Source organism: Haliotis rubra, unplaced genomic scaffold, assembly GCF_003918875.1.
Source record: "Haliotis rubra isolate DU_JTF1 unplaced genomic scaffold, ASM391887v1 Scf705, whole genome shotgun sequence".
Lineage (NCBI taxonomy): Eukaryota > Metazoa > Mollusca > Gastropoda > Lepetellida > Haliotidae > Haliotis > Haliotis rubra.
The window spans coordinates 346,201-372,832 of record NW_025767419.1 but is presented as its reverse complement, the minus strand read 5'-3'; the positions used below and the strand labels follow the sequence as shown (position 1 = coordinate 372,832).

The 26,632-nt window shown below is 40.2% G+C and overlaps 1 protein-coding gene across 1 annotated transcript; it reads left to right on the top strand.

Annotated features, from left to right (window-relative positions):
- The first annotated feature begins 1,414 nt into the window (after positions 1-1,414).
- Positions 1,415-25,617, top strand: LOC124258988 (tetratricopeptide repeat protein 38-like). The gene is made up of 14 exons (XM_046693049.1): positions 1,415-1,573; positions 4,935-5,012; positions 5,720-5,801; positions 6,819-6,987; positions 8,028-8,201; positions 10,521-10,596; positions 11,359-11,478; positions 12,782-12,841; positions 13,182-13,220; positions 16,201-16,282; positions 16,940-17,105; positions 20,267-20,423; positions 21,646-21,719; positions 23,599-25,617. Exons 1-14 carry the CDS (start codon positions 1,547-1,549, stop codon positions 23,687-23,689), a joined length of 1,395 nt encoding a protein of 464 aa, XP_046549005.1. The 5' UTR covers positions 1,415-1,546; the 3' UTR covers positions 23,690-25,617.
- The last annotated feature ends 1,015 nt before the right edge of the window (positions 25,618-26,632 follow it).

Below are 26,632 nucleotides of genomic sequence, written 5' to 3'. Positions count from 1 at the left end.
TCATACTTTCAAGAACTTGCAGCATCACGTGCTCCTGTAAGGTTGATGCGAATGGAGACGTTTGAAGGTCTCAACGTATGGGTGTAAACATGCATTTAGAAGAAAGTAAACATAGCCTGAAATATTTAATCTGGATACGAAACAAAAAGTTATTTTACATTTCAACTCGACCAGAGTCTGGTATAAGACGGATATAGCCACCCTTTTATCGATGCGTCGGTCGATACCCCTACAGTTGGGGCAGATACACCTAGGAAAGTGTGGTATATCTCTCACATACGTACATAAGACGTCTAAATCTATATCTGTCTGTCCCGGTTCGGTGAAGCCTGTTTACACCCGTAACCCGAGACAAACCTACGCGTGATAATATAGATCGCTACTAATAGTTGTATGCAGTAATGTAATGGTGTTAGTGCTGTCTTACGTCAGCCGTGATAATCTATATTGAACCCTCGTATTGCTGTGTTTAACTGTTGAAGAAATAACAAAACCCGAAGGAAAGAGTGGTCTGAAAAATACGTATCCATGGGAGTACAAATGAAGCATTACACTTCCCCGTAAGGAGCACTGAAAATATGTAATATCAGTTGTGTGTCAAACACACCCGGCATAATCTGAAATCCCCATTTTTACAAAAGATATCCCCATTTTCACAAAAGATATGCGTATATGAAAAGCATGTTCCACTAAAACCTTTTTGTTTATTCTAAAAGGTTAGGTGTAACGCAGTTATGCCATTGATAAAGCATGTTCAACACAGAATATTGACATAGTTAAGAAATGTGTTTTGTTTAATATATTACACAGCGTTCAAGACTCTTGCAATTCGGTGTATTATATTGTTAGAATCATCCTTTTCGAGAAACTAAACTTCAATTGCCATTGTAGCGATATATACATACTATTTTCATTTATAACTAAACAGAATATTGAAGATTAAAGGAGATGTTGGTTGTTTTCAGAACCGGGATTTCTTTTCAAACAATACAAGATTTTTGTCAAGAAATTACTTTTTTTCCCCATCTATATTTATTTGGTGTCATAAAATTAAGTGATTTTGCATAATCTTCAAATAAACTTCACAAAATCATATAATGATAATGAAGATGCTCACTACAAAGAAAGTCCTGGGACACAATGTTGCACCTTCTCCCGAACATTTGCCTGCATTTTGCTATAGGGGTAGGACCAAAGAATGACCCCTAACTTTTTACCTACCCTATAATTTGGGATTACATAGTACCTAGAAATGTTCAGTAGGCTCTCCTGGATCAAACTGTGTAGGCAGACCTTTTATGTGGAAGGTGTTGAGCAACATTAATTTTGTCCTGGCTTAGCTCCTGTACTGTAACTGTAACAGTTGGACATATGCGCTTAGTCAACCGTTAACTTCAACCCGGTGACAGGGCTAAGGTCAAGGATATTCAGCTCGCCCCAAGCAAGACAGTCGCGAGATAACTGTACTGCAGGTCAGGTGCCTTTCAACTGCTGTTACCTGTACTGACACCTCTTGGGCAACACCACTGTTCTGGGTGATTAAACGATGCACAGTCAGTGGCGAGATTGTCAGGTAAGCGAATGCTATGCATATTAACAGCAAACTGGAATATTCAGCGGTGCTGCTTACGTAGTATGAATGTTGTTGTCGGTGTTTGTGGGTTATGTGAACAGATAGATTGATTCGTATGCCGTAGATCCTCCTGGATTATCTGTGCTACCCAGATTACCTAGTGTTTTAATCAGTTAATACGTGAAACAATTGCTCCCTTCGGGGTGATCGTCATGTATTAATGTTGTCTCTGTATAAATGAATTGTTCATTAAAGAGTCATATAGCCCCTCTCTCTCTCTCTCTCTCTCTCTCTCTCTCTCTCTCTCTGTCCCTCCTCTCTCTCTTTCTGATCGCGCGCTATTACTGTGTGCGTGTGTGTGTGTGTGTGAGCGCGCGCGCGCGTTATTATCGATCCTTTGACGAATAGTAACACATGTCTGAAACTGACTCAAAGGAATGTTGACTTAACCGTCAGTAAATATACTACAACCCAACAACCCAGTACAGACAGAAATCTTGTGTATTACATTCTAAGCACACAGAAAACGTATTAGTTGTGCATAAAGAAACACCTATAACTGACGGTGTCCATTATGTCATACATATGCCCGACACAACACCCGATGTGATTACGCTGTCTCTACAAACTAATACCCCTGTGGGTATTCAGTGCAGCTCGGTACTCGATACCCTAGTTAGAGGTGATGTAACATGGCCAGGTGGGTTTCATCCTGTGTTGTAGACTGTGTAAATCACCGGTGATGTGTTAACCAGGCCAGGTGGGTTTCATCCCGTGTTGTAGACTGTGTAAATCACCGATGACGTGTTACACATAACGTCCCTCGTGCTTTAACCTATTTGATAGGAAGGGTTGTGTACTTTGATTAATCAGCAGACATGGATCGGGTTGCCTATGGTGATGTTTTATAGGATGGGTAGGTTCCCACATCTCAACGTTTCACTTTTGTCGGGCTGGAAATGTAACAATGATGTTACATATTTTTTAGAAACATACTTTTTGCAAATATATTTTTAAAGTGAAACAAAGTGTCTTTTTCGAAGGGACTCTAATCTTTCTGATCAACGATTGTTGTTTCAGAGGATCAAAACCTTTTGTTAAAATGGTGCTCAAAGGCTTAGGATTCTAAGTGTTGTCATAGCAACGATTCAGGTCAAATTTTGTCGGAATGAACATTTAATGCTAAGTGATAACGTCATGGAGCCCTGACATGACAAAGCTCCATCACTTAATTGTCATCACTCACGAGATGCTACTCCGAGTTATTTATCCTCATCATGAATCGTAGTATCTACCCGGAAATACACTTTGGTCATTAGCAGAATGGTTGACAGTAGGGGTGTCACGATACACCAATCTCACGATACGATACGTATCACGATTTTAAGGTCACGATACGATACGTATCGCGATACATAATTATCGCGCCTTTTCATAGCATTACCTTACCGGCAACGTACGCGCTCGCTGATTGGTCCATCAAAATAGTCTAGCCAATCACAAAAGCTGTTAGTTTCCAACTTATTTTTTAAGTAAAGCTAGCTACATCTATTTATCGGAGCCATCTGGTATAATTTTACTATCAAGACTTTGACAGAGATGGATATAGCATAAAAATTTGAATCGATAAAGTTTTAAAAAAATCGATAGGAATCGATACGTACGTCAGTAAAATGCATGTATCGCGCGTATCGTATCAGTGTGCAGTAAAATGTATCGATGTATCGATACATTCGCGTTCCCCATCGCCAAAAGAAACGTTACCCTCCTTCCTTAATGACGGAGGTACCTATCTTCATCTGGCGCTGTGATGCGTGGGCGTCCACTTCATTGTCTGTCGGTGACCCCAGTCTGTCTGTAGCCTTGAATAAGTCTGATAACCGTGATACGGTGGCATCCGAGGGCGTTGGCAACAGCATTGTATGTCGACCTCATCTGCACCATCCCGGTGGCTCTTTCTCTCTCTCTCTCTCTTCAGCTGTTAATCGTGGCATATTTCTCGTACTTGTGTATCATATCATGCATTCTAGTCTCTTTTTATACCCTATAAGAATCATTCTACACGTGAAATGGATGCAAATACGGCTTGAATATTGCTACGTTTTGCGATTGATATTGCTCTGTGTAAACAAAAATGGAAAAATGTTACTTTGCAAGCAAAAATGTTAGCAAAGATAATCTTAGATGTTCCTAAACACTTTTTCACAATATCAAAGACACGTTTTATTTGTTTTCACTAATGCAAATCAGCAGAACATGTTTTAAAAAACTGAAATCATAAGAATGATTCTTTTACAATTTTACACACTCTACAACAGTTGTTTCTTGTTTTAATAGTTGAAAAATGGTGACTTTAAATGGTTTATCTTTGTCTCAAAGCAGAATATTATTTCAACCTTTCTTTCGGACATCTAAATCACTGTTATTGGTTTATTTCGGCATGGACGAATATAGGACAATTTAATTCTTCTGAAAAAGATGCATTTCACCTAAATATGAATGCATTTTAATTCTTTTTCGTGATTTGCATAAAGCTGTGTTGTTCAGCTTTCTTGTAAACTAATGCCTTCTAACATATCTTTGATAGTTTTTCAGTAATTGATAAAGGTAGGAGGGTAACGTTTCTTTTGGCGTTTAGTGTACATTGTGTGAAGTCCATTTTTGGTGTCCCCCGCCGTGATATATGGAAAAGCGACGTAAAACCCAACTCACTCACTCACTCAATTTGTATGGTATCGGTTCGTATTTTGTGGGACCCTGTCGGGGTTCACAACATCAACCACTGGTTGCCTATCAACTATTTGATATACGATGGTGGTGGATCGTGCGATAACAATTATTGACAACATGCATGTATACACCGCTAAAAGAGACAAAAGCATTTCCTAGTCTTACGAAATCTCTACTAAATGATGATTCCATTGAACCATTCCGACTTGATCATAATGTTTATGAGTGAGTGAGCGCTGTTATCCAGAGCTGAATAATGCTCTTTGAATTCATCGCAGAAGATTATGGTCGATTGTACTTCAAAAGTCATAAATTATAAAAACCGCAGAAATATTTGTGCACATAAAGGGAAAGTTAGCACGTGGAAACTAAACTGAAGACATCCGTCCTGTGATACAGTTACATGGAGCTCGAGAGTAACACTCTTCTAACCTCTATTTATTAGCGTAAAGGATAATACATGAAAGGTGTGTCAAGGAAGGATGTTTGATAAGACACAACAGTTAAGAAAACATAATTCATCTAGAGTGCATCAATTGTTTTAACAATTGTATCGACACATTCATCTTTTATTGTGAACTGTCTTCTCTTTGAGTACCGGTAAGTGCATGAAATACATTTATTTTGTCAGGAGTGGAAGAGTCTAGGGCTCCCACTCTCCACCACCAACAATGAAGCCAGCAAGATGTTTGATGCTACGCTCACTCAGGTAAGTGGATTTCGTGTGTTTGCTGAAAAATACCTACATGGTCTGGTTAGCAGAACCCAGGACACAGTGAAGCCACTTGGTCCAAAGGCAACTTTCTTGTTTGCCTTATAAGTGATATCAATAGCAATACTACAGTCCGGTTTAACGAGGTTTTAATGCAGATTATTCATGCATGGGGACAGTAGTGAGTGAATAAGTGAGTTTAGTTTTACGCCGCACTCAGCAATATTCCAGCTATATGGCGGCGGTCTGTAAATAATCGAGTCTGAACCAGACAATCCAGTGATCAACAGGATGAGCATCGATCTGCGCAATTTGGAAAGGATGACATGTGTCAACCAAGTCAGCGAGCCTGACCACCCGATCCCGGCATGGGGACAGTAACAAACCTTATGGAGTCTACTTCAAATGAAATTCCAGATATTCTTATCTAAGACACGGAAAAGGATGAACATTTTTTACCATCAAAGGGTTAAAACTTTGACTGTTTGTTTCACAATTATCCAATAAATCACTGTGACCACTATGTGAAGTTGATATCAATAGTAAGAATTGTGTTTCTATGTATAATACCGTTATATTCATATGTTGAACAATCCTTCTGCATTGTACAAAGAACAGGTGTGACTTGGTAGACTGTACAGCTTATAGACGAGTCTGTATGTAACATTACGGGTACCCACTCTACAGCTTGTGTATGACTTCAGTATGTGGGCTGGTATGACGACGCAGGAACTGGTGGCATTGAAACCTCGCTACAGAAGATGATGGACGCTGACCCTAACTTTGGTACGTTTCCATTATCTATTAATACGCCCCAAACCATATCAATTAATTATTCTTCGGTATCACGAGGTACATCTATTTTGTCCTTCAAACTATAAACAAGTTTTAATATATATATTGGTGCCTCAAAGTGTATTTGGCTCAAAGGTTATTGATATTCCACCAGTTTATGATTTTTGTTTCAGCGAACATTATTATTTCGCATACTATGGGGGAACACCAGGCTATCAGTATGTCCTAATCTGTGTTTGTATTTAAGATATAAAACACTCACAGTTTGACAGTGGTCCCTGAATTGTTTAAGATTAAACCGACCCATGCAGTGAGTAAACATCAGATTTGTCACATCCTTGATTGTTTAAAGTCGTGGTCAATTCACTACCAAACCTGGTTGTCTCGAACCCTAGAAAATGGATTTATTCTTTATAACAATGCAATTCCTGATCGCCAAATAATCGTAAACGACACTGTTTTCGGCACTCCGCATGTTTCGAAATACAGATAAGTATATATTTTGACTGGAAAAACGAGGTTTGACTGAATTTGGATCGAGTTTGAGTGATATATGTATAATGCTAACACAATTCATACAGTTAAAACAAACCAAAATCTCATGACTTGGTTGAATTGTCGTTGTAATTCTGGCCCTTCGTGTAGTTTCAAGCTCTGTCATCATTAAGCTTGAATGGGTTTCCACGTGTTTGGATCAGTGCCGCTTGTATGACATGATAACCACAATTTCGCGAAAATCCGGTGTTCAGGGCGATTCATAAAACATATGGACACGATAACAGTTGGATTTCAACTTTGGACTAGACTGTCAGCGGATATTTCCCTTCAGTATGGGATTTGTTACACTTATTGAAAGATACGTAAAATACACACGCCTTAACTCATTCGTTAGCTAAGATACATAGCGTTCACTAGAACATGTCAGTGAACGCTATGTATCTTAGCTACTCATTCGTGTGCCCGTTGTGATGCCTGATATGTAACGTTAACCGTAATTTCTTACTTTAGTTATGGGACGCGTTCTGAAAAACGGCCTTGACCTCTTGGGAACCGGAAGGAATGTCACGGTTGACAAGACCTTTGCAGGGGAGATAAGCGAAATGCTTCGACTAGCTGAGACATCCAGTATTGAGCGAGAGAAACAACATGCACGTGCACTAAAGCTGTGGTCGGACGGGTAAGATATATTCATCATGACCAAGTGTAATGTAGAACAATAAGTTGCACTGTTGCAATCAACTAAATTCTGCGAGAGGTAATTTAGAGACACGCTTTTTTTTGTGAGTGAGTGAGTCAGTCAGTCAGTGGGAATTAACGCCAAATTGGGAAAGTCAGTGACCGTTACTAAGGGAATCTGTGTTAGGACAGGAACATAATCACATACTAGATTTCGAATCCACGACTACCAGGGTGTCGTTGTACAATACAACCTTATCGCTAAGGTGATCACAACTCCCATACCTTAACATAGACTTACGACAGTCTTAGAGGGGCGGTGGGGTAGCCTAGTGGTTAAAGCGTTGGCTCGTCATGCCGAAGGCCCGGGTTCGATTCCCCACATGGGTACAATGTGTGGAGCCCATTTCTGGTGTCCCATGCCGTGATATTGCTGGAATATTGCTAAAAGCGGCGTAAAACCAAACTCACTCACTCACTTAGCGCTAAGGTTGTTTTGTACAACGGTACCCAGATCTTACATTGCTAAGAGATGGAGTTTTTCGAAAGCTTTAAGGCTAATGGTCCAGGGGCTCCTTTCACAAAGCAACCTTTACTAAGGTTAACCTTAACTCCCATTCTTTAACATTGCACTAAGGTTACCTTAGTGACTTACGATCACCTTAGTGCTTTGTGAAAGGAGGCCCTGACCGCTAAGATACAAATTCTAGGGGACCGTGTCACCATCACAGGGGCTTGTATTGCTGAAAATAATACGTCCTGGGTCCTACATTCGTTCATTGATATCCATATATGTATATGTATATGTATATGGATATCAGTGAACGAATGTAGGACCCAGGACGTATTATTTTCAGCAATACAAGCCCCTGTGGTCACCATCAAATTGTCATTGAAAGTGATGCCGAAGTACCGATGCCTTCAACTAGCAAATGATACACATTTCTAAAGGTAATTCAAAATTATCATCATAATCACCATAATTTATGCTTGATTTGTGTATTTCTATGACGTGAACCTGGCGAATACATTGTTTCCAAGGTTGACCCCCGACGCGTGTGACATATGGGAGGACATTTTGCTACAGAATCCCCTGGACATCCTGGCACTCAAGTTTGCACACGACTCATATTTCTACCTTGGCTTCCCCAATCAGAATCGAGATAGCATAGCTCGAATCTTGCCGAAATGGAACCCAGCAATGCCTCTATACGGGTAGGTGAAACTCCAAGAGCTCCGAATGTTATACGTTTTATAACGTTTTAGTTAGATGCATATCAATGTAAAAATTAATGAAGTACTTGTATGACTGAACAATGCAAAGCGCACTAAGCCCAATACCGTTAAAGGATTCCAGACTCACTGCTCCAGTTGACGTGGACTACATATGGGTGATGGTTTTGGAGTTGTGGAACAACAATTGTGGAAACAGTTATCAACATGTGTATGATCTTGAGCCATTCTATGTGGATGTGTTTTATTGAAAGGTGTGCTTAACTGATAGTTAGGTTTTTTTGTGGTTTGTTTTTTTACGCCGCACCCAGTAATAGTCCAGCTATATGGCGACGATCTGTTAATAATCAAGCCTGGACCATACAATCCAGTGAACAACAGCATGAGCATTAACCTACATTGGGATACGATAACATGTGTCAACCAAGTCAGCGAGCCTGACCACCCGATCCCAACAAACTGTAGCGTGTCTGATTTCATTTACCAAAATGCCCATCGACAAATATATGTATGGCGTTAAAAACCTGTGATGTTACGTGGCAATACAATTGAAAAATCAGTCTAAATACGTTTTTAATTGAAAAATATTCAACATGATAAATAGCTTAAATATGTTAGAAGAGTTTGTCCATAAAATATAGACACTCCACTGGGCTGGAATGTGTTCCTGTATTAATCAGAACATACATGTATATCAATTCATTAAATTATTGTTTTATACACCTAAAATCATCAGCGCGTCGATGATGATGATGATGATGATGATGATCTGGAGATTTAACGCGCACTTTCCTTATAATGCGCAAGCGCATCATATACCTTACGACTTTTGTGTAAGAATGTATTGAGTTTCCATTACTTTACGTACTGTACGTTAAACCAGAAATTATTGAGAATTTAAAGATTGTATTTTTATATTTTTTTTCACTCATTAATCGCGTATTAAATGTGAATATTAGCAGAACATAACTCCAGATTCAAAGACAAGTGATTATTGAGAATTTAAAGATTGTATTTTTTATATTTTTTTCACTCATTAATCGCGTATTAAATGTGAATATTAGCAGAACATAACTCCAGATTCAAAGACAAGTGAACAGTTAGTATTTTGTCAAGTCACCATGGGCAGCAATGCAGGCTTCAATGCGGCGGGCCATACTACTGATCAAAGAAGTTAGAAAGTCGTGGTCCATGCTGTCCCAATATCGGACCACCTCTTCTTTCATTTCAGCAATACATGTCAGATTTTTCTTATTGACACTTTCCTTCATAAGTCCCCAAACATTTTCTATTAGATTGAGGTCAGGGCTATGGCTTGGCCAATCTAATAATGTCTTATTTTCGGTCCGAAACCAGGCCTGTGAATGCTTTAAACGATGTTTTGGGTCGTTGTCCTGCTGGAAAATCAAAGAATTTCCATAGAACACGTGAGCAGATGGAAGTAAATGTCCCTCGAGAATATCTGTGTACCGCTCACTGTTCATATTCCCTTCAAATACACAGAGGGGCGTTGCCCCTAACACAGATATACCACCCCACACGTTAAATTTCGGACTGTACTTTGGGCGCTGATACAAAGGGTTTTCAGTTTGTTTGGTCCAGAATTTCAGTGTATTAGGAAACAGCCACACAGAACTTTCATCTGAGAAAATCATATTGTCCCAGTTAAAATGTCTATGCTGTAAGCACCAGTTCAACCTTCGCTCCTTTTGTTCAGGTTTCATGATCGGTGATGGAATTCCTCGACTTTTCTGCCAACCCATTGCATGCAGCTCAGTTCTAATTGTCTCCTTACAGACAGCCACAGTTCCTCTATCAATCATATCCAGCCTTAAGTTTTCTAAACTCCTTCGTTTGTTTTTAGAAACAAGAATACCAAACCGCCTCCTGTCACCGACAGTCAATTTTTCTGGGCCTACCTGCGCCTCCCTGGTGCTCAATGCCATATCCATTTGCAATATTTTTCAAAACACGATAAACAGTGGACAATGGGATGCCTGTTCTACTTGAAATCACTTTAGCTGATCTGATGTCCTTGTTATAATACTCTAAAATCAACTTCCTCCTCTCTAAATCATCCATACTGAGGATCACTAAAAATGTCGTCTGCTAGCAAGTAAGCAAAGGGGGATAACTCTTCACAAACTAATGAAAAAGGATTAACAGAGTTGTCTCTCTTGAATGAAACCAAGCACTTGATAGCTGGTCAAGGTTGTTTATACTAGAAATCCAATTAAACATATTCCTAAAATTCTCAATAATTTCTGGTCATACTATATATGTTTCCGTTTCCTCTGGCAGATACCTGGTCGGGATGTACTCTTTTGGCTTGGAGGAGTGCAACTTGTATGACCAGGCGGAGAGAACGGCCAAGCAGGTCAGTTACTGGTCATCTTGGTCAGTGTTTCACGTCTTTTAAAAGAAATATTCAAATCAGTTGATGCATTAGCATCTGTTTACGTGGAGGTCAGACTGATGATAGCTTCATACTGGACATGTTAACGTGTAGTCAGCTCTTCGGATACATTCAGCTTCACGTTACGTTATCTATCCTAACAACAGGGCCCGTAAGTAGGTCACGGCACTTCACGAGACCTTAGTACTTCCGGTGACAAACAACGTTTCATACCTTTTCGAATGGTCTCATGGTTGTCAGTTGGCAGTAGGGAACCGATAATCCTTGCAGGAATAACAAATTTCCGATCTAACTATCCCGCAATTAGCCAAATATTGAGATTGTCAACAGCTGGGACAGCCAAGCGTGGTTGTACATTTGGTCCGTTCTAGTAAAGTCGTATTTGGCGGTCGCGCAATTCGGAACCAGAACTGGTTCTTGCCACCGGAAATCTGGTCCCGGAAGTAAGCTGTGCCGTGGCACGCGTATCGCAAGTTGGGGGCCGGGAAGTAGCGCCTCGCGAGACTTACAGGCCCTATAGCCTTCTTCTCTATGAGAATGGTTTAAGTCACTCATCTCCATATCAAGAGATGCTTTCAGTTGTAATGTTATTCAAATCATGTTTAAATAAGCCCACACAATGGAATGTTTGTTATTGTCAATGTGCACGGCACGTTATTGAAGATGAATGTATGTATGTACTTTTTGTTGAGAGGTTTATCCGGGTTATTGTTGTCTCTCTAGGGGCTGAATCTGAATCCCCGGGATGCCTGGTCCACCCACACACTGTGTCACGTAATGGAGATGACAGGGCGCCAGGATGAGGGCATCTCCTTCCTCACAGACACGGTCGAAAACTGGGCGGTAAGTGTAGAGGGTCAGACATGGTCAAGAACTGAGCGGTGAATATCGAGGGTCAGACACGGTCAAGAACTAGGCAGTGAGTATAGAGGGTCAGACACGGTCAAGAACTGAGCGGTGAGTGTAGAGGGTCAGACACGGTCAAGAACTGGGTGCCGAGTATAGAGGGTCAGACACGGTCAAGAACTGGTAGCGGAGAGGTCAGACACGGTCAAGAACTGGTCAAGGACTGGCGGTCGAGACACGGTCAAGAACTGGGCGGTGAGTATAGAGGGTCAGACACGGTCAAGAACTGGGCGGTGAGTATAGAGGGTCAGACACGGTCAAGAACTGGGCGGTGAGTATAGAGGGTCAGACACGGTCAAGAACTGGGCGGTGAGTATAGAGGGTCAAGAACACGGTCAAGAACTGGGAGTATAGAGGTCAGACACGGTCGGTGAGGGTCGACACGGTCAAGATAGAGTATAGAGGTCAGACACGGTCAAGAACTGGGCGGTGAGTATAGAGGGTCAGACACGGTCAAGAACTGGGCGGTGAGTATAGAGGGTCAGACACGGTCAAGAACTGGGCGGTGAGTATAGAGGGTCAGACACGGTCAAGAACTGGGCGGTGAGTATAGACGGTCAGACACGTCAAGAACTGGGCGGTGAGAGAGGTCAGACACGGTCAAGAACTGGGCGGTGAGTATAGAGGGTCAGACACGGTCAAGAACTGGGCGGTGAGTATAGAGGGTCAGACACGGTCAAGAACTGGGCGGTGAGTATAGAGGGTCAGACACGGTCAAGAACTGGGCGGTGAGTATAGAGGGTCAGACACAGTCAAGAACTGGGCGGTGAGGGTCAGTATAGAGGGTCAGACACGGTCAAGAACTGGGCGGTGAGTATAGAGGGTCAGACACGGTCAAGAACTGGGCGGTGAGTATAGAGGGTCAAACACAGTCAAGAACTGGGTGGTGAGAATAGAGGGTCAGACACGGTCAAGAACTGGGCGGTGAGTATAGAGGGTCAAACACAGTCAAGAACTGGGTGGTGAGAATAGAGGGTCAGACACGGTCAAGAACTGGGCGGTGAGTATAGAGGGTCAGACACGGTCAAGAACTGGGTGGTGAGTATAGAGGGTCAGACACGGTCAAGAACTGGGCGGTGAGTATAGACGGTCAAACACAGTCAAGAACTGGGTGGTGAGTTTTACGATCGCAATCGTATAATTCCTCATTTTGACAAAAATAGTTCTTTAGTTTTTATTACCCAGCTGCAATTTCTTTCGTTGTTGATCCTTAGAATAATCTTGATGAATTTGGTTCCAGAGTTGTGGGATGCTGGCTTGTCACAACTACTGGCACTGGGCACTGTACTACATAGAGAAGGTGATTATTACATTCACATTACCCTCCGCATGTTCTTCAGGATGTGATCGGGCTGTATATCAATACCACCCGGCATTGTTGAAACATCTACCAGAATTTCTATTTGAAATTAAATTCGATCCATGTATATTTTCTTTTACCTTTCTCCGTAATTTATCGATGTTGTTTTCTTATTGTTTTCTTCTTCTTGAAACATACACTATCTCGCAAATTCGTATTTGAAATTAGTTCTGTCTAATTCAATTTCAATGTCTCTCTTGACTGCATATTATGTACCTGAACTTAAATAATGTGAACTGAATTATTTCATCGGACTGACATCAACGTCTCTCTTTCACAGGGTGAATATCAGGGAGCCCTGGATATTTTCGACACCCAGGTAATTTACAAGATCTTACTACCCTCGTTGAAGCTTTATAGCTGTAATACACATGGCATTAGGCCATTGTTAGGCACCGGTATGAAGAAGTTGCTCTAAGACAACATTTAGGATCTAAAGCTTACAGTAGCGCTTAGTATAAAGAGTGTTAACGTCTTAGTGACAATGTATTACCGATGTGATGGTGTTTGGGTGCCATAGGAAGGTTTCAGGTTAATGATCATGAAAGTCAGTAGATATTAAATTTATATCTACTAAAGTCTTTGCTAGAAACTAGCATCTGCAAATGCTTCAGTTAATGAAGAGGCATCAGACAGTGCCCTTCTTCGCACAATGAAAGAACTTGGTATCTGGATCTAAATTAATTTTTTAATGTTACTTGTAAGAAATATTTTTATTTTCTTGCCACAAATATTTTCGTTTGTTAAGATAACTGTGCCAAATTAAATGAAGACGTCACTCGATGGCTGAATACTGTTTCCATTGTCATGATGTATATTAAATACTGCACTGTTTTCCTGGATAAACTGATGGCTCTTTTACTGAAATATCGCTGTTATACATGTTAATATATATTGGTACATTATTCGTTATAAGCGCATTACCCGATACATTAACTAGTGTTGGGAATTGGTTACAATCTCATAATTGATGATTGATTCATTACAACTGATCAATCATCGAAAATAATTGGTTAGCCTCATTTATCAAATTTTCCTATAATGTTTGTTCATGCTGCAGAAAAAACACAAAAACATTTAGTTCTTTGGGTTTGTTTAAATTTCAAATCTTTAAAGGATGACTAGTATGTTAGGAACATACATTTCCTGTGGCCTTAAATTCAAGCATGACTAGGAACGAGTAGTGCTCATGAAATGTAAATTTAATGACACGGACAAAACAAAATATTGTTGATACAAACAAGTGTTTAAAAATTGTTTGTGTTCGATTGTGAGAAAACGTGATCAATTGCTTGGTCGTTTAGTCACTGCGACCAATCTTCGATTATTTCAATTAATCGGACCACCATTAACATTAACTTAGGTTATATATGAAATACATGTAGTGACGAAATCCATTCAATAGTGCCATAGTAAACGGTCAGTGTTTGGACAACAAGTCTAGCAGCTGCTGTTCTGTATTATAATATTAATCTATCTGCTGGTGTATTATTTCAAATACACTCCAGTGGAATTACCTAACGTGGTATCTTGTGTTATCCCTGATCGTCAGTGATGAAGGACATAATTGTCAATACTGTTTCAGGGGTGGAAATAACTTTAAAATTGCTAGTGTACTCCGGTACAGTGGCACATGTAAAATCACTTGCCCTGATCATTTTTCCACTATACCGGCTGTTTTCTTGTTGATGTGTATTTTAAATAAACAACATTATTAAATCGGTTGGAAAGTCAACTGGACACACTGATCGGTACAGTGTGATATACAAATTTGCTTACCCAATACCTGACAGAAAAATAACACTGGACTCGGACGTCGGGCAATGGGTTATTTCCACCCTGCTGTTTTTAGTTTTATGCCACCCACTATTCCAGCTTCCGGTCTGTGAGGTACCCAAGACTACCATGTGATCTACTATATGACATGTGTCAACAAGTCGAGTCTGCCATAACGAACTCAAAGAGGGTTGCTGAAGAAATTATTTCAATCACGTATTATCACGTACTTTTCTGTATTTTTGAAAGCAATTTATTCACATTTGCGGTATATTGGATACGGTGTGTCTAGTTACCTTACTGGTTAATAGATACTGTATTGTGTATAGAGAGAGATGCAGAACTAAAGGTAGCTGGCAGATGTTACTTATTGAATACCACTAACACCTGGCAATTCACACCATATTTCATCTTTAATTGATTTCCCAGCCAGTTATAGCCAGCCAGCGTTATACAAGTAATAGAGCGATACAGAACGTCACGCGTGACATGACACCACAGAGAGAGAGAGAGAGATGTGTGTGTGTGGGGGGGGGAGGGGCAGACAGACAATGTTGTGTGTGTGTTCGCGTGTGTGTGTAACCGGATAGATAGGCAGGCAGGTAAAGTTAATTAATGAGAGGGGATGGGTACTATTTTCTGGCTTAGAACGGAGTATGACCTTAATTATATCCCCATGATGAAAGAGTGAGTGAGTGAGAGGGGAGGGAGGGAGGAGAGACAGACAATATTGTGTGTGCGCGTGTATGTGTGTATGTGTGTGTAACCGGATAGATAGGCAGGCAGATAAATGAGAGGGGGTGGGTACTATATATGTGAGTGTGTGAGTTTAGTTTTACGCCGCTTTTAGCAATTTCACGGCGGGGGACACCAGAAATGGGCTTCACACATACGATCCATGAAATGGCGTGACTTTAACACTACTATCCACCGCCCCGGTACTATATATAGTGGGAGAATTGCAACCGCCTCGGTGGTGTAGTGGTTAGAGCCTCCGCCCTGAGAGCGGAAGGTCGTGGGTTCGATCCCCGACCGCGAACGCTTAAAATATGGTACTTGTTGGTCCCTGCCTGGCGCTCGGCATTAATGGGTACAACAAGGACTGGTCGGCTCGGAGGATACTGAGTGGGGTATCATGCCACTGCGGCATGGTATCTCATATATAGTCTGAGGTGCATGCACGTCGTCATATGAGCGAAATATTCTCAAGCACGACGTAAAACTCAATTTCACCTCAGACATAGCAATTTGTAATGGCACCAGACCATAGTCCTGAGGTACCCTCCAAGACACTCCTCCTTTTCAGTTAAAAAAACCCCGATGAATATATATGTTCCTGTTAAACTCTGTGGGTCTGCTTGATGAATCGCTCATTACAATATTAAGATAGAAATCTCATTCTTCATGCTTTTTACAATCAGACTTTCTAACCAGTTATATTGGATGTCGTCTATTGCTGACAGGCAATGGCCATATACATTCATGGTTTGGGAGAGATATAGCTGTTGTTCTGTATTCAACAGGTCACTGTGAGAAGCTGTAAGTCTGGGGCACTTCTGGACATGGTGGACGCTTGCTCTCTGCTCTTCAGACTCGAGATGGAAGGTACACGTGATTACATGTCCTAGCAGATTTAAATGGGGTAAGACGTCCTAGGACTGACTGTACAGTTCAATCTGTCGACTAGGCAACGCAATTCGCTGGACGGGCTGGGTCCCTTAGCAGTCCCGGATCCGCTGTGTCTCAGATTCGCACCGAAAATGACTCAGGGTTTGTCAACACCATAGTCACGACCGATACTGTTATGACTACCTCAACTAAATCTGACATGTAAGAAAGCTGCATTGTATATATTATGTAAATGTCCAAGTAATGTACAAACTAACCTTCCAAAGAACCACCAAACACATTACATTATCCTTTGAACGAGACGAGGGCGGTGGGTAGCCCATTGGTTAATGCGTTCGCTCGTCACGCCGAAGACCCGGGTTCGATTCCCCACATGGGTACAATGTGTGAAGCCCATTTCTGGGCCTAGATTTTCGAAGCTCTCTTAGCGCTAAGATAGTCGTGAGATAATGTTAATGTATGGCGCTTACGACTATCTTAGCGCTAAGAGAGCTTCGAAAATCTAGGCCCTGGTGTCCCCCTCCCTGATATTGCTGGAATATTGCTAAAAGCGGCGTAAAACTCACTCATTAAACGATACGTATATATGTAACCAAGCAGCATACAAACTTAATGTGTACTGTTTATGTGTAGGCGTGGACGTTGGCGAGAGATGGAACGACATATACGACGTTTGCCGACCTCACGTCGACGATCACATTTTAGCATTCAATGACGTTCACATCCTGATGGCGTGTCTAGCCTCCAAAAAGCCGGATGCCGCCAAACAGATGATGGAATCTATCAAGCAATTCGTACAGTAGGTATCTCTAATATATGCACAGTTCAATGACACGGTCGCGCGATTGATGTTCACTTTGCGATTACAAATGATAGTTTCAAGGGCGAACTGCAGTACTAGCGATAGGACAGGAGAGATAATATCATTGATACTAATTGCACTGCATCGATCGAATAGGGCGTTTTGAGCATATATTTGATATGCAAGATAATTACAATCGTCCATATCAGCTAAAGGTTTATTGAATAGATATGTAATTATAACTGTTTGCCTCGTGAGCGACATATCTACACAAATTGTCGTTTAGTATATTATTCCTATCCACGAACGTCATGCATTAATTTATGCCTTCAAAATGGCATCACTCTCATCTAAATCGGAATATCGTTTACTCCGATACATCTCCACTATCAACAGATCAATCTCATCTAAATAAGGCTATTGTTTACTCCTATACATCTCCACTATCAATAGATCACTCTCATCTAAATAAGGATATTGTTTACTCCTATACATCTCCACTATCAATAGATCACTCTCACCTAAATCGGAATATCGTTCACTATCAACAGATCACTCTCACCTAAATCAGGATATTGTTTACTCCGATACATCTCCACTATCAATAGATCACTCTCACCTAAATCGGAATATCGTTTACTCCGATACATCTCCACTATCAATAGATCACTCTCACCTAAATCGGAATATCGTTTACTCCGATACATCTCCACTATCAATAGATCACTCTCACCTAAATCGGAATATCGTTTACTTCGATACATCTCCACTATCAACAGATCACTCTCACCTAAATCGGAATATCGTTTACTCCGATACATCTCCACTATCAATAGATCACTCTCACCTAAATCGGAATATTGTTTACTCCGATACATCTCCACTATCAATAGAGATCACTCTCACCTAAATAAGGGATAATTTACTCCGATATCATCTCCACTATCAATAGATCACTCTCACCTAAATCGGAATATTGTTTACTCCGATACATCTCCACTATCAATAGATCACTACCTAAATCGAGGTTTATATCACTTTACTCCGATACATCTCCACTATCAATAGATCAGATCACTCTCACCTAAATCGGAATATCGTTTTATCAATAGATCTCTCACCTAAATCGGATACATCTCCACTATCAATAGATCACTCTCACCTAAATCGGAATATTGTTTACTCCGATACATCTCCACTATCAATAGATCACTCTCACCTAAATCGGAATATTGTTTACTCCGATACATCTCCACTATCAATAGATCACTCTCACCTAAATCGAGAATATCGTTTACTAAATAAGAATATTGTTTACTGATACATCTCCACTATCAATAGATCACTCTCACCTAAATCAAGGATATTGTTTACTCCGATACATCTCCACTATCAATAGATCACTCTCACCTAAATAAGGATATTGTTTACTCCTCCACTATCATACATCTCCACTATCAATCAGATCACTCTCACCTAAATCGGAATATCGTTTACTCCGATACATCTCCACTATCAATAGATCACTCTCACCTAGATAATCCGATATTGTTTACTCCATCTCCATACATCTCCACTATCAATAGATCACTCCACTCACCTAAATAAGGATATTGTTTACTCCGATACATCTCCACACCTAAATCGGAATATTGTTTACCTCGATACATATCAATAGATCACTCTCACCTAAATCGGACTATCAACAGATCATTGTTTACTCCGATACATCTCCACTATCAATAGATCACTCTCACCTAAATAAGGATATTGTTTACTCCGATACATCTCCACTATCAATCAGATCACTTCACCTAAATATTGGAATATTTGTTTACTCCGATACTATCAATCAATACACTCCGATCTCCACTATCAATAGATCACTCTCACCTAAATAAGGATATTGTTTACTCCGATACATCTCCACTATCAACAGATCACTCTCACCTAAATAAGGATATTGTTTACTCCGATACATCTCCACTATCAATAGATCACTCTCACCTAAATAAGGATATTGTTTACTCCGTTTCCACTCCGATACATCTCCACTATCAATAGATCACTCTCACCTAAATAAGGATATTGTTTACTCCGATACATCTCCACTATCAATAGATCACTCTCACCTAAATAAGGATATTGTTTACTCCGATACATCTCCACTATCAATAGATCACTCTCACCTAAATAAGGATATTGTTTACTCCGATACATCTCCACTATCAATAGATCACTCTCACCTAAATAAGGACATTGTTTACAATGATACATCTCCACTGTCAATAGTTCACTCTCACCTAAATAAGGATATTGTTTACTCCGATTCATCTCCACTATCAATAGGTCACTCTTACCTAAATAAGGATATTGTTTACTCCGATACATCTCCACTGTCAATAGTTCAATCACATCTAAATTGGAATATCGTTTACTCAGATACATTTCTTCTATCAGTAGATACCTCTCGTCTAAATTGGAATATCGCTTACTCTGATATGTCTCCACTATCAATAGATAAGTCTCAAATTATTCAGAACATCGTTTACTCTGATACATCTTTGCATCGCGATCTGAGCACAATGACAGGAGGTTGAGTAAAATGAACTAGTACTCTTAGCGACCTTTCTAATTGATGGATACGTAGGTTCTTGGGGCAATCATGTATCAGCTTTCGAAAACCATTACCACGACTCCGAATTTAAAACTGTTCACTCAAAACCAGCACAGAATACAGGTATTTCACATATCATATCATACTTAATTTAATTATCTTCATTCGGAAGAGAACGTTTCGTTTTCGACATACAAAAATTCTGCTTTTGTGAATGCTACGATAACTTGCACCAAGAATTTTAAAGTCTATTCAGTGATTACTGACTGATAAGTTTACCAACGCCACTTCTATGGAAAGAGTCTTAGATCTTCAGTGATTAAAAGAACTTATATTTATGAAATTGCCAAAATATGAAGTTCCTTGTGATATGAAGCCAGCACGTCAATAAAACTAGAACTATACTGGTACATGGATATTGGCCGTAAATATTCATGAAAAAAGCCAACATTTGCAATTTGAACACATTTTGGAAATATTGAAAATTCCACATACAAATCCAATACATGTACCTATTAACGCCAAGGAAATGTTTCCGCAGGAACGGGCGCGGCACCAACCAGGCTGTGACGGAGGAGGTCGGTGTGTCGTTGTGTGAGGCATTCGTAGCCTACAAGGACGGTGACTACGCCAAAGCTGTCGACCTACTGAAACCCATCAGATATAACATAATAAAGATTGGCGGCAGTCACGCTCAGGTGGGAAACTTCACGGTTGTTGTTGAAACATCCTCTATTATAAAGGGCATAGGATCTCCATTACCCTCGACCCATTCGTTGCCATAGTTTGGGGTTTTATGGTTGGTTGTTTGACTTGTTTTGTTTTTTTGTTTTGTTTTTTTGGTGTGTTTTTTCTTTTTCTTTGTGGTTTAACGCCGCACTCAGCATATATATGCCAGTCGTATGCCGGTGATCTGTAAATAATCGAGTCTGGACCAGAAGACAGTTAGGATACGATGACATGCATGCATCTAACCTTGCTTCAGTTTAGCCGTATAAGCACCATAGCTAAATCTACTGTCAGATGAAACTGAAACATGAGTCCTATGAACCAATTCAGACAATGACCTACTTTTCAGTCGATCCGAATTTTCTCGTGTGAAAGTGAAAAGAGACACTACAAACAACTATGGTTACACGAGATTCCAGTTCCTTGTTTCATAGGAAAACGGTATCTACAAATGAATTTTAATCTTAAACTTTGAAAAAAATTTCTATATTTTATGGCGAGGTTTAGGCAACATGATGTAAACTAAGACGTCACAGATTGCCCCTGTGTGAAGAGGTCGCAAAATGATTCACAATTCATCTGGCTCACTGGTTACACCTATTATGTGTTCTCTGCGCTTATAACGTGTTTTTTGGTAACGTAGAATGTGATTGATATAATATCAAGTCCGTACAAGGCCGCCAATCTTTTCTAGCGGCCGAGCCTCGTTTTGAGATTTCCACTATTTCCGTTTGTCAGAGCACGCTGCACGACGTGTTAGCAAGGATTAGAAGGAGCGTAGTGTTGCAGTATACAAGTGATTAGATGTATCAAATAATACTGATTAATATTTATATATCAAGCTGAATGAGTTGGTCTCAAAATTCCGGACTGGTTATTTTACTAAGTTGCGCAATAGGACGGAACCCAGTCAGCAAGAAACGAGACTGTTGTTTAATCAATGTTTTGACTTGAAGTTAAACTCATCAGCGAGAGCAATTCTTCGGAACGTTAGCGATTAGAAATTGTGAGAAATAACGTCACGTTTATTTGCCAGTGGATTGGTGGTAATCGCCATAATCCATTTGATAACCGAGAATGTAAATTCTATTAGTAATTACGCCAAATGAGATAAAGATAGATATAAGATCAAATAGAAATAGGAATGACTTACGTTTATGAATGACTTAATAACACCCGTTTCACTTTCAGCGGGACATCTTTAACCTGTTCTTGATTCAGGCTGCCATCAAGTCCCCGTCTACGGAGCACCACAAGCTCGCCAGGTAATACCTTAGTGTGGGCCATCACCATGGTAACGGAGAGTCTGTTACCTTATTCTTGTACAGCCTACCCGATTTTCCCCTGCGTATTTGTGAGAGTCAAACGAGTGCAAGTTGGTTTTCTCGAAGATGTATGTTCCTCCTTACTTTTAGAACTATCAATTACCTTATGAGATGATTGACCATTTGGGGAGCAGTGTGATGGAGGCGTTTTGGAAAGTGATCATTTACTAGTGTAATTCAAAGAAGACTACGTCGTAATACGTCGTTAACGCAGTTGACCTGACAACAAGTCCTGACCAGTGAAACCATGACGTGTCTTTTGAGCAACCACCAGTTGGTGTTAGTTTGCTTTTACGCCGCCGCTTTTAGCAATATTCCAGCAATATCACGGCGGGTTACATCAGAAATGTTCTTCACACATTGTTCTAATGTGGGGAATCGAACCCGGGTCTTCGGCGTGAAGACCAAACGCTTTAACCACTAGGCTACCCAACCCCTCATGGGGAGACGTCAAAGCAATGCTACTCGTTCCCTTTATTATTCCAACAGGTTTCAGACTAAATATGTAATTAGTATATGTGAAAGTGACAGAGACATTGTCTTTTAGTAATTAGGTTATGATAACGTCAACGATAGATATATTACCGGACCTATAACGGATTTAAGTGAATATTTCTGTACGTTGCATCTTCAATTTTGCAGGTAGTCGCAACTTTTAATTGTATATTTTTGTAGTGATTATGTAAGTCATATATCTAACCATTCATTTCTGCTGTCACGCAGCATATGTCACTGGCCCCAAAAGTAGAAATGTAAAGACTAATTATAGACTGGTTACCGGGTAACAATTCAGGCTTTTAGTCGTCAACATCAAAAGGACAGTTTACTGTCATCACAGTTGCCATGGCAATGAAAAATTGTGAAATTGTAACTACATACTGGCGTTACAAATCCATAATCCGGAAGTCAGATTGGCTACAATGGGAAATGTGTTCGTTGACACACAAACGGATTAGGTTATAATTTTTCTCAAATCTGTCATTTTGAGAAAGATAAAATCCATTATTTCCAGGGGGTGAGTTGAATGATTATTTCACCCACTTGGCAACATGCATGCAGTCGGGTCAGACTGACCTTTAGTCACAGAAATAATGTTATCTTATTTGTTAATATATAAGAAGTGTTTATCTGTGAAAACAAATCCAAATGGAGCCCAGAAAAATCCTGAATTTCTACAGATAGGCAATGAATCTAGACTTGAGTTAGGACTCCTATATGATTTATTCACTAGGGTCTGAGCCACAGACTTGCTCTTGGGTATGTCGCTGGGTTTTCTTTGTTTTTGGTTTTTGTTTGGTTGTTTGGCTGGTTGGTTGGCTGGTTGGTTTGTTTGGTTTGGGTTTTTTTAATAATGGGTTTGTATAGCGCCTACTTTCCACCATACGATGCTCAACGGTGTTGAAATCACAATCGGATTATGTTTACCCCGGACAACCCAAGCTGCCTGTTAGGCGCTTTAAGGTTAATAGTCACTTGACTTATCCCACCGGGTACCTATATTACTGCTGGGTATTTGTCAGTGTTAAGGTGCTAGCCCACTGAGATACCATGTAACAGTTAAACTGACTGACTGTAGGATATCCCACTCAGACGCATTATACTGACTCGGAACAGGCCATTAAGTTACATATTGTAACACAGGATCGAATCACGACACCACTGGGCGGTGTCTTCACTAACATCCGGGCATTCGTGACGCCAATTATATATTTCCGTTACACGCTTCGGAGTTTGCTGTGGTGACACGAGTCGTATCAGGTTAGGGCAGTAGACCCAGTGTTTAACTGAATTAATACAGGTTCTGGTTTGTTTCCCTCAGGTCGCTGTTGATGGAGAGAAAAGCCCTGAAGGAAAACGCCCCAATGACCGACAGGCTCATTGCCAAGGCCATGGCTGTCCACGCTGATTGAAGGTCAAGGATCATCGCTGTTTAGGGAGATCCTATGTCGAGCTGACACAGGTCATGCTGACGGAACGTCCAGTTTCGCGACGCACCACGCTGAATGAGCCATATAATCTGTTCTTTATCTCAGCACCGCTTTACGCTGAGGCCACTCAATATCTGAAAGTTGAAAGGAAATCACAATTATTTTGTATATGTATGTAAGTAAAATGCTACACGATATGGAGGTAGGCAAAGTTACATGTATAACATGGACGGCAAATGACGAGAATTATACCTCATTCACTGCAATAGACGATAAATATACGTCATTCAAAAAGACGACAAATATACATCATTCACTGCAATAGACGTTAAATATACGCCATTCAAAAAGACGACAAATATACGTCATTCACTGCAATAATTCGTTGTCCAGAAACCATAGAATATTTACAATGGCTGCTTACTTCAAACAGCATCTTTAAATCATCTGATTAAACAGGTATAACCCGACGAATGGGGAGACGATTTTTAAATCGTACACGGTGATCGATGAGAGAAACTGGAACCTCGACCCAAGGTCAAATGTCACGTCGATGTAATTCGATAGGACCATCAAAAATAATCCCAAATCATTGCCCATATATTGTGCCACATGATATATATATACAACGTGTCCCGACTGAATGAATACGTTATTTGTTTAAACAGTTGTTCAAACAATATCCAAGAATACTGACATAATGTGACACGTTTGAAATATTGTATAAGCACAGTTAATCACTCACTCGCTGTGCTTGTTTTTGATGGATGTTTTAATTTATTCCTGCACGAGTGGCAACTTGCTATTGGATTTCAGCAACATTTTTACCACACGCAATAATATTTTACTGGCGTTTTTCTTTCAACACGTGTTTGCTGACACTAAAGGCCACACACAGTTTACAGGATTAAAGGGCAGATACTTGATGTGTCACTGTCCATCGTATAACACTTTCAATAATCAAAGGGAATCTCTCAAAGCAGAGATCTTTGTACGATTCCAACTATGTCAAGCATGTGTTGAATTACTTCCAAATAATGATGATACCATCAAAACACAGGCAGTGGCAGGTCAATTGTTCTTAACAGGAACATGTGATTAGTCAAAGTAGGGAGTTGCTTTACAAATCATTTATGTCGCTGATGCATCAGATTTAACAATGTGCTCTTGCATACGATAGAAATCTTTCAAAGCTGTACTTATGGCTTGATCTCTTGGTACCCTGCTATTACACTATTTGATGCAGTTTACTGCTCTCTGCTCATGTAGTTTAGATGGGCATTGGCTACTTGACCATCATTCAACAATATGATCAGATTATCGATCTTAAGTTTGAGTTGAACATATTTTCAGTTTCAACTGATTTTACCAATCCGAGCATGAATTTCAACTGATATGCATGAAGAAGTAGTTCAACAAGGAAGGGAGCACAGTTGATGCCTAGAGGATGCCTATTTCTTGCCAAAACATCCTATTCCTGAATTTCATGAGGAAATTAAGAATTTCACATATTATTTTCGCACTAGTCTTTAAAAGATTGCTCTGAACCTTTGGACATAGAGAAGTAAATAATCTATGGCGGTACAGTGGAAAATGCCCTGTAGATGGAGATTTCATTAAGTATGTCATAGAACAGAGAATCGTAGAAAAGATTTTGATGTAACCGTACTGTATTCTTTTTTAAAAAGGCAAATAATCAAGAAAATCCTTTCTGTGTTCAGAATGAACATAATATTTTGCCACGATTATCAGATACTGTATGTAAATATAACGACGTCAAAATCACGTCAAAACGAATGAGAGACATTTGTGTATGTTTACAGCATATACTTTTGCCAGATCAAAATGTTGTGTTTAACATGATGCAGATGTAACTTAAGAGGAGTTTAAAATAAAACATACACCACATATGGACGGGTTATATTTTCATTAGCGTTATTGTTAACTTTTACCCAACGTTCAGCAATATTTCAGCGGTATTAGCGCGGAAGACTCACGGCGTAGATTGAAAGTTTGCTCCCACAGTGGGTATGGACGTCGGGTCGGGTATCCGCTAGGCTACCATAAACACTCTTGTTTGACGAAGTGAGTGAAAGCCTGAAGTCCAATGCCACTTATGATTCCAGTGGTATGGGTGTGCGCTTCATCTTATTTTTAGAAAAGCCTAACACGATTGATGCAGAAACACTGTCAACTTTTGGTGAAATAGGTACATGCTGAAAAGCCAAGGATTATGATCGGGACTTACAAGAGAGTCAATGCTACGATCAGTGTATCGTGGGACAACTAAGGGACGCAATTCTCATTGGTACAGGCAGGAATGCTAGGCCAACCGTGCTCCGTTTGACGAGGCTAACATCGACAAGTAAAGGTTTCACCCATGGAATTGAATACATAGTCACATTCACTCATTATTTGATCCCTGTCAAAATGAGAGTAATATTATCATCAACGTCCTGACAGGGGGCGAGGGTTAGAGTGAATGTAGACGTGAACGTCCTTGTCTCTTCAATCACGCCCTCATCCTCGCGAAATACCATGCCTAACATGTTGAAGTACATTGTTTGGTACAGAAACAATGCATACGCTGAAGTTCTTATTTAAAGAACCGCGAACATTACTTTCAGACTACACCTTTTGCACAGATCCGACAAGATCACAGAGCCTTTGACATCTACTGCATTGCAGAAACGAATCACTGTGTTAAAATTCATTGTTTGATCCAGAAACAATGCATACACAACAATTATCAGTTAAAGGGACATTACCAGCCAGACTTCACCTTATACTGGCCCGGTAAGATCTCACAGCTCCTAAAAACAAAACTTTTAAAGCAGTTTATTCTGTTTTGTTATTTACTGACCAAAATTGTCATGACGATATGTCGGGCCGAATGATAATATATCACCATCTGGAAACTTGTTA